At 32.0% G+C, this 9,491-nt stretch overlaps 1 protein-coding gene across 2 annotated transcripts; it reads left to right on the top strand.

Moving 5' to 3' along the window:
* The first annotated feature begins 2,365 nt into the window (after nucleotides 1–2,365).
* Nucleotides 2,366–6,788, top strand: LOC110607493 (abscisic acid 8'-hydroxylase 2). Of its 2 annotated transcripts, XM_021746630.2 has the most exons (9): nucleotides 2,366–2,497; nucleotides 2,616–2,824; nucleotides 2,926–3,244; nucleotides 3,350–3,499; nucleotides 3,601–3,840; nucleotides 4,056–4,145; nucleotides 4,307–4,492; nucleotides 4,971–5,089; nucleotides 6,336–6,788. In XM_021746630.2, exons 1-9 carry the CDS (start codon nucleotides 2,453–2,455, stop codon nucleotides 6,451–6,453), a joined length of 1,476 nt encoding a protein of 491 aa, XP_021602322.1. In that variant the 5' UTR covers nucleotides 2,366–2,452; the 3' UTR covers nucleotides 6,454–6,788. The 2 variants fall into 2 exon arrangements, with proteins under 2 accessions (XP_021602322.1, XP_043809378.1); XM_043953443.1 differs by lacking the exon at nucleotides 2,366–2,497 and having other exon boundaries at nucleotides 2,523–2,824.
* Nucleotides 6,789–9,491: the final 2,703 nt, after the last annotated feature.

Below are 9,491 nucleotides of genomic sequence, written 5' to 3' on the forward strand. Positions count from 1 at the left end.
GATTATTAAATTAGAAAAAATTAGCAATTGCTTACGTATATTTGAACTAATCAGTTCATAAATACAACATATTATGGAATAAATAAATGCAAAAATTTCTTAAGAAAAAATGAAACGAGGAAAGGGGGTCCAATTATCCAAATCACAGCAGTGATGAAAGCACGAGTAGTGGTTGGGCTTGGGACACTGACTGAAGACCGAAGTGTTGATCAGCTCGGCTCTACCTTTTAACAACAGATCACATTTCAAAGTCCAGCTCCCGACATAACCGCCCAATGACTTTTTCTTTTTCTTTTTTTAAAAAATGAGTTTCTCATTTAAAAAACTATATTTTTATTAATAGCTTTTATTTAATCTGCATCACATATTATTTATACTTATTATAAAATTTATAATTTCTTTTTACATTTTTTATATACTATTATAATATTTTAATGTAATAATTTTTAATAATTAAGTAAAGATTAGAAAAATCTTAAATTATATATTAATTTAACACAGCAACAAAGGAGAATGATTTCAATACGATACTATCTAACTTTATTTAAATTAAAAATGAATATATAAAAGAATTTTATTATTCCAAAGTTATAATATCATATCTAGCTTTGGAGCTTAAGAATTTATCAGTATAATTTTTTTGCAAAGTGAAACATTCTGTAATTTGTATTTGCAATCCCCAGCCATTATCACCAAGATGCAATGGGCCCCGATGAATACTGTCACACCAATAGCACATCATTTATATGACGCGTGTCGCAATGACAGCTAGGATTACTATCGACTCAGAAATCTCCTCCTCTTGCAATAAAAGCAGGCGGTGATCAAGGAGAGAGGGAGAGGTTAGCTAGGAGGTTGAGAACCGTCAGATGGCATTGAGCACGCTTTGGGAAGTCCATCTTGGGGGCTAACGTGTTGAGATTTTCTTGTGGCCGCCACCATTAAATTCTTGCCCACAGAATGCATTCAATGACGGAGATTACTAGGATTAACTAATTAATTTGCATTTTTTTTCAAGTTCAATTAAACTTTATTTTTTATTTAAATGTAACAAAATATTATTATAAATCTAACATCATTAAAAAAATTAAAAAGTCCATTTGATTTTGGAGAAAATTAAAAATAGAGCGAAGTATCGAATCCTATTAAAGAGTACTTAAAAGAACCGGCTCCCTTCAATCTATTTGTTCTAAGCTCAGCAATCGAATAAAAGAAAAGGATTAAACATCCAAAATTTATGAAGGGTATAAAATTAGGTGTAATAATGTAAGAAAATAAGGAAAGGATTTTAAACGTTGAGAAAATAAAAGTCCAAAACTAACACACGTGCTTTGATTGGTACTGCACCCGTGACAAGGAGTGGAGGAAGAATGGGCAATTGCTCCATCCACGTGAATTTGTTGGTCAATCTTTTGAATTTTGATAATTATCGGTGTATTTGTACATTAATTATATAATAAAAAAATTTAATATTATGATATCATATTAAAATTCGTAGATTTTAAAATTAATTTTACATATAATCGAATCAAAATTATTACTTAATCGTTTGAGCTTCGATACCATACGAAGAAAATAAAAGCAGACAAGTATTTTTGGTAAAGATTGGATAACTGAAAAAACAGGAAGGGCCGGTGGGTGGCGTTGTGCGGAAAAGTACGGACTTGGAGAGAGCACAGAAATACCGTACACCTAGTCTAGGCTTAAGCCACAAGTGAGCCCAAAATCCCAAAGCGACTTGCTCACGACTCACGGCTTTCCCGCCTGCGCTCAAATATTAGCTCGGATGAGCACCGTGAGGAATGTGATGTCTGTCCTCCTGCTTTCAGGGACACGACCAAACTCCAAGCTAAGGGCGTGTACTTAACTTTCTTTAATCAATTGATGAATTCTTTCCTCATCTCTTATTTTCTTCCATTTTTCTTAATTATAATGACTTTCTAGCATTAAGACTACGACTTCACGAGTGGTCCACCATTGAAAACTGTGGCAAATCACATTTTTTTTTTATGTAGGATAATTATTGTATAAAATTTATTATATTTCACAAATTATTATCGAAAAAAATACATTTTACTATGTAACCATTAATACACAATGATTATTGTATTATAGCAATTGAAGATGATGGATTTTATATTAATGAATATTTGAATAATAATTGTATTATAATAATTTTTTCCGAATAAAACCTTATAACAAGCTTTAACTTAAATTAAGGCTTCACAAGGGAACAATGAATTGCGAGTGTTTTTTTTTTTAAAAAAACAAGGCACAATTCTTTTGTTGTAAAGGCACAAATTATGTGTAACTCAGTTGCTGTATACATATTACATATGAGGTGAGGTGAGAGCGAGGTGTTCCCATTGACGTGGTGACGCCTGTCACCTACTTCCCTCCCAACTCCATATAAGCCCTACCACGGTACCACTACCACCGCTACCACCAACTCATGGTTGCCTCGTTTAAAGATTACAATCCTATAGCAACTGTTCAAGTTAGGCTCTGCCGTCTCTCTACCTCTTTTTTCTTTTTTCTTTCTTCTTTTATTAGTAACCATGCATGTTCTTATTAATTCATTTATTTGTTTATCGTCACCAACTTTTCAATCTCAGGAGCTTGGTTTTCCGGTTATGACGATGGTGATACCAGTTCTGTTGTTGTGTTCCTGCTTGATTCTTTTGCTTCTTCCTCTTTTTCTTCAGTGGCATCACTCCAAAGACAAACGCCTCCCTCCTGGCTCTATGGGTTGGCCTTATATTGGAGAAACCCTCAAGCTCTACACTGAGAACCCCAATTCCTTCTTTTCCAACAGGCAGAAACGGTACACAATAGAACATAAAGGGTATTTTTTTTAATAGATATATATATAGAGAGAGTGGCCAATCTCTTAGTATTAACGAATGGGTCATTATTTAATTGTAGGTATGGAGATATATTTAAGACTCACATATTGGGATGCCCTTGTGTGATGATTTCAAGCCCGGAAGCAGCAAGAGTTGTTCTAGTGACAGGAGCACATTTGTTCAAGCCAACATATCCAACAAGTAAAGAAAAAATGATTGGACCGGAAGCTCTCTTCTTTCAACAAGGGGCTTACCACTCAAGGCTCAAGAAGTTGGTGCAGGCCTCATTTCTGCCATCTGCAATACGAGGTTCTATCTCAGAGATTGAACAGATTGTTTTGGAGTTTCTTCCTACTTGGAAATATGCCACCATTAACACTTTGCAGGAAATGAAGAAGGTAAAATAACCAAATTTTATCTTTTAATGCATGATAATTTTGTCTCATTATAATGATATTATTAACCAAAAGAGTCTCCTTCCTTCTCTCTCTCTATCTCTCTAGTACACTTTTGACGTGGCAATGATTTCTGTCATTGGAGAAAAACAACAGTTGGAAATGGAAGGAATCAAACATCTATATAGCTGCTTAGAAAAAGGTTACAATTCCATGGCTTTGGATTTACCAGGCACTCCCTTTCACAAGGCAATGAAGGTTTGCCGTGGGCTCCTACATTGCCCTCTTTTAGAACCTTTTTATTCCATCTCTACTCTAATTCACACATTACCTTTAATTAATCTGTTTGACAAAAGCAGGCAAGGAAGCAACTGAATGAGACCTTGAGGAGATTGATAGAAAAGAGAAGGAACAGTGGGAAACAAGGAGGAGGCCTTCTTGGTGTTCTATTAGGAGCTAAAGATGAGAAGCTTAATGACTCTCAAATTGCCGACAATATCATTGGTGTCATTTTCGCTGCTCATGATACTACTGCTAGTATCCTTACTTGGGTTCTCAAGTATTTGCACGATAACCAGGATATACTAGAAGCTGTTACGGTAATTTTCTAAATTTAAAAAAAATAAAATTGGGAAGGGTAATAATTTCTTCATCAATTTAATAATTAGCTATTTCTATTTTTAGTATATATTAGTCTTTCTATTTTGTTATCCGGTGCAATAAAATGCCGACAGTCAAATGTCCGTTCTCTAAATATTTGGTATTATTTTTCCTGCCAATAATTTTTTTTATTTTATTTTATTTTTCCATTTAGAGTGAACAGGAAGGAATTAGACAGGAAATAATTGAGGCAAATCGAAGGCTTACGTGGGACGATACGAGGCGGATGCCATTGACCACCAGGGTTCGTATAATATCTCTTTCAATTCGAAGTTTTTTTCCTTTTTGTTTTATGTTTAGTGATATTGGAATTCGAGTGACACTTCTGTTAGTTAATAAAAAAAAAAGTTATATTATAATACGAAAAAAGAAGAGGTAGTAGTGACTGAGAGAAAGAAGTTACAGGTGATTCAGGAGACTCTAAGAACAGCAAGTATACTATCATTTACGTTTAGAGAAGCAGTGGAAGAAGTGGAGTTTGAAGGGTACTTGATCCCAAAAGGTTGGAAGGTTCTGCCTCTGTTCAGAAGCATTCATCACTGTGCAGATTTGTTCCCTCAACCCCATAAATTTGACCCATCAAGATTCGAGGTGAGCCCTTTAATTATTAATTAATATATTCACACTCACTCGCTCTCTTCATCAAGTGGGTCATCATGTTCTTTTGGATATATGTAATTTAAAAACGATCCCTTTAATTATCAATAGTTTTAAAAAATAACTAATTAAGTTCAATAGTAGTTCTTTTTAGACCGTAAGACTAAAACAACCGGTAAAACGATCCCGTTTCATCCTCCATTTAGTTCACTCAAGAGACTCTCTATTTATAGGATGGCATATTAATTAACGCTGTAACATTGTAATAATGAGGGTCAGGTTGTTTTCATTTAGTTTTTTTATATAATATTTTTTAGTTATAATAAGTAGTTTGTAATAATTTTTATTTAAGGAGAAGTGCCCTGCTTCAACAGGGCTAGGTCTGCCAAACAGAGGAGAATATTTCATCATTGACCAATATTGAATAATTTTCTAGATTATTAAGTTAATTGAAAAAATTGTGATGGTGCAGGTGCCACCAAGGCCTAATACGTACATGCCCTTTGGCAATGGAGTCCACTCTTGTCCAGGCAGTGAGCTAGCCAAGCTTGAGATGCTCATTCTTCTTCACCACCTCACCATCACTTACAGGTCATTTTCTTTTTCTCTTTCAATAGCACAGTTTATGTACAAAAGTCTTTAAAATCCAGCAGAAATACTTGTTTTTAAGTAATCATCTTATGGAATGGCTACCGACAATTATTAGATCATATTAATAATATAAAGCTACAAAAAATAATAAAACACAGTCGTAATGTTTTATACACATTTTAGTTCGATATGGAAGATATAGATAGTGCCACCTTATATATGGCTTGAATACGAAGTTATTAGCTAGTTTGTTGAAGTCTCTAGTCGACGGAGACGTGGTGGTCCTCCCACAGGGTACCTTGGGCTGTGAAGTGGTCTTTTTCTCTATAGGAACCCACTGCTTTTTAGTAGTCGATATCAGTAAAAGCTGTAATTAATCACAACCAATATATCAGTTGCACTTGCATGCATGATCTATACATTAGTGAGCAGTATTGTTTTTAGCATAGTTCTGATTAATGTTTCAAGCCAAGATACTCAATAAGCTAAAACTTATTATTCATTAGTAAATAATATTAGTTTAACACTTTGTTTGATTTGTCGATAATTCATTGGTTAATGAATGTGTTTTATGTTTTATCTGTCCTCTATTATAATATGTTGAATTAAATAAGAATTTATTTAGAGCAGACTTAAATGAATTTATAGTATAAAATAAAAAAAAAATTCATATAAAACACTCCTATATACATTATAAATTCATATATATCCAATTTAAATAAGAATTACCTTGTTGAATCATAATGACATGTTATATATTGAAAGCTCATTTCATTTTATTCGGTTAAGATAACTTTCTGAAATTTCCATGGTCATGTATATAAAATAACTTCCTTTCCATATTCGAATATCTAATTATCTATGTATATCGATCCATTGAAGAATGTCATGAAAATGTGATCTTTGTGCACTAGACGCACAGAATCACAACTCTATGGTAAAAACGACACAGTTTGCCAGCTATTCTGTTTCAAATCTAGGGGCTATATGACAAATGTAGTGATGATGTGTCACCTTGTAGGTTTACTTCATACCACATCTTTGCTCTGCAAATTAGACTCCACATCACTTTCTTAAATTTTCATATTTTTTAAATAGATTTAGACATTTTATTTTCTTGATTATATTTTCAAGGCAAAATACCTTTCTATGATTCTTAATCATAAAGAAAAATTTGATTGACGTGACCTGTATGAAATGTGTATTATTACTCATTTTGTGATGTTTTTGGGCTGGGTGCATGTAGGTGGCAAGCTATAGAAGACGAGGATGGAATACAATATGGTCCTTTCCCTGTGCCGAAGAGGGGCTTGCCTATAAGAGTGGCACCAAGGCCTAAGCAAAAATTTGCAAAATCTGATTAGAAAGACATCCTCCGTTCTCTTGTGCTCGATGGGGCCAAAAAAGTAACAAAATTTGGTTGTCCAAATCTGCTTGTTGGTGGGGAATCCTATTATCAAGTAGTATAGGTATTTGCTAGTTTTTATTAGTGGAAGCTGGGTCTGGGTCTGCAACAAGTTCATGTCAAAAGGCGTACGTGCCCAAGTCATTTATTTGTTGATGTAATGTATAGTGCAGGGAAAAAAGGGAAAATGGAAAAAGGAAAATAAAGAGAAAAAGGAAAGAAAAGTGCTTTCGTTTGTGTGTTTTGAAGATCAAACTTAAATGTGAATGATGTAGCTATCAATGTTGAATAGAATTTTTTTATGGCTCTCCTTTCTCTAGTTGCGGTTGGCGTGTGTTCAAGGATCCCAGAGATAATGTTGGCCGAAATAAGTAATCGGGTGTGTTGGGCATGAGCGGGTTGTGCACGCTAGAAATCCACGCTGGACTCTTAGAATAATTTTCCAAATTCTCACAAAAAAACTATAAAATGAGCCATTAGCTCGCCAGTAAACTCTTGGCATCAAGAATAGACACCTGTGGCTGTGGAAGACACTGTAAACTTTTAAAATCATAACATAATCAACCAATTCAAATCAAATTCACAGCATAATTAATAATTGAGCTATGTTTTTCTCTTTTATGGCTGCAGGCCTTTCTATTGGGTTGGACTATGTGGGTAATAAATGGAGCCGTATTTCGTTTTTCTTCTGGGTTTTCAGCCTGTATTTTCTCTACCTCGACTCTGTTATTGTATTTGACTTTAGTTCGTTGGGCTATGGGTTTTCAGCCTGTAATAATAATCCTATATTTTAGGAATTTTATATTAATTATTTAACGATGTATGAAAAATGAAGTGGGAGTTCAAGTCTTTATTAAACATTAAAAAAAATAAATAAATAATTCAGTCATCATAAAGAAAAAAAAATGTCAATGAGGCGGTTGTTGATATGACTGTCATTGCAAATGTCATTTTTGGCATGCTAATTACTATTAAAATATTAATAAATATTTTTCTTTTTTTTTTTTGAAAATAGTAAAATACTAATACACGTGTTGCAAATAAAATACGACAAAATGATAATGTTTAAAAATAAGAAAGGATATATCCATTCCATTATTCTACTCGACTTTCAATCCAATTTGCAGATTTTATAAATAGAATTTATATTTTAATATCTTCCTAATTCCAATCATAAGCACAATAGTAAGTGATTATCGAATACTTTTGGGGGAAAAATAAAAATTCAATCAACACGGCCATTGCATTTTTTTTTTTAATGGAAATTGAGAATTTAAAAAGTAAAAGTTAAGAGTTCTGAGTATTTACTGTCAGTCTGTGAGTGCGGCCATTGTGTTTTTTTATTCGTAATGAAATAAATGCCAATATTGTTTCCAGTTTATCAACCAACTGCTGACACATGCCACCATGAGACAATGTTTTCTTGAATTATTGTCCAGCGTCCCACCTGCCCATGTTTAAATTAATAATAATAATTTGTGATAACATATCAAATATGGACCTCAAAACTCACCACATCGTATGTGAGGTATATTAATTATAAACCACAAAAATCAGGAAATCGTATGTGAGGTATATTAATTATAAACCTCAAAAATCATGATATCGGATATGAGGTATATTAATTATAAATTAGTAAATAAGTTATCTTGAATCGAACCTATAGGAATCACAACTTGCAGGGATTTCTAGCTCTGTTTTTAAGTCTATTATATTTTTCAATGTTCTAACCCTTTTAGTATCATGCTTTTGATTTTTAATATTTGTATGAAATTTTAAATGCATATGCTATAACAATATAGAAAGAATATATTTTTAATATTTGTATGAAATTTTAAATGCATATGCTATAACAATAGAAAGAATATGAATGTCAAGAATGATATGATCTTAATTGGTTAAATATTAAATTAGTTAATTATCTACTATTAATAAGTCGTCCAAAAAGTTGATCAAAAATTTTATTATTCTCTCTAAAACAATATGTCACAAGACACCTCATATAGATCTAGTATAAATATCCTTTCTATTCTGAAGAAGAGATCACATTTTGTTTTCTCAAACTTTCAATACTTTCCATATAAGCTTTTTCGAAAATACTATCGGACTATGTGATTATCTTTATTTACTAAATCAAGTTTATTTACTCTCTGAGTAAACTATCAATCCTTTATATGTGTTGTTATCTTATAATCTTAAATCTCAACTGATATAGAGTTGATTATATTCAGTTTTAATTAATAACGTTTGGTTAAGACGATATAATAAAAATGAGAGATTAAAAGCCGAAAAAATTTATTAAAATTCTTAAAAGATCGATAAGTGAGTCTTAAATAGTTAAAGAAAATGATTTATAATGAAAAAAAATTATAATATGTAAAATTATAAAAATATATAAAAAAATAATTAAAATGTAAAATTGACTCTAAACTGTAGAATTTTCATTTTATCACATTTTTAAAAGTCGTGAATCTCGAAATTTTTTTTTCGAAAAGTTATCGTAAGTTTTTATCGAATTTCAACGATAAAAATTAAATTTGATCTAAATTTACTGTAAAATCTAAAATTAATTACTCCATTTCATCATCCAAATCGAATTCACAACTAAAAATTTCTAAGAATTTCTTTAATGTTTCTCCCATATTCAATTTTAAAGCTATAGAAGTCTTTTTCAAATTTCAACCATCGTAATTTTACTTTTTCTAAGAAATCGTTTTTTACCGGTTTAGTTATGATTATAATATGTAAAAAACAAAGAAAAGGACTCTGGACAAATAGCATACTCTCAAATGGGTAATTTTTATTGCACCCAAGTGTACACATGCAATAAATTCATAACTATTATATATAGTAAAATCATGATAAATTCAATAATTTTTAATTGATCGGGTATATGAATACTATGGCGCTACAAAGAACAGGTATTTCAATGTCGGCATGCCAGTCAAAAGGAGGTGGTTAAATTAGTTAATTCATGGAATATGGTCATATCTTTGT

The sequence above is a fragment of the Manihot esculenta genome, chromosome 2, assembly GCF_001659605.2.
Source record: "Manihot esculenta cultivar AM560-2 chromosome 2, M.esculenta_v8, whole genome shotgun sequence".
NCBI lineage: Eukaryota > Viridiplantae > Streptophyta > Magnoliopsida > Malpighiales > Euphorbiaceae > Manihot > Manihot esculenta.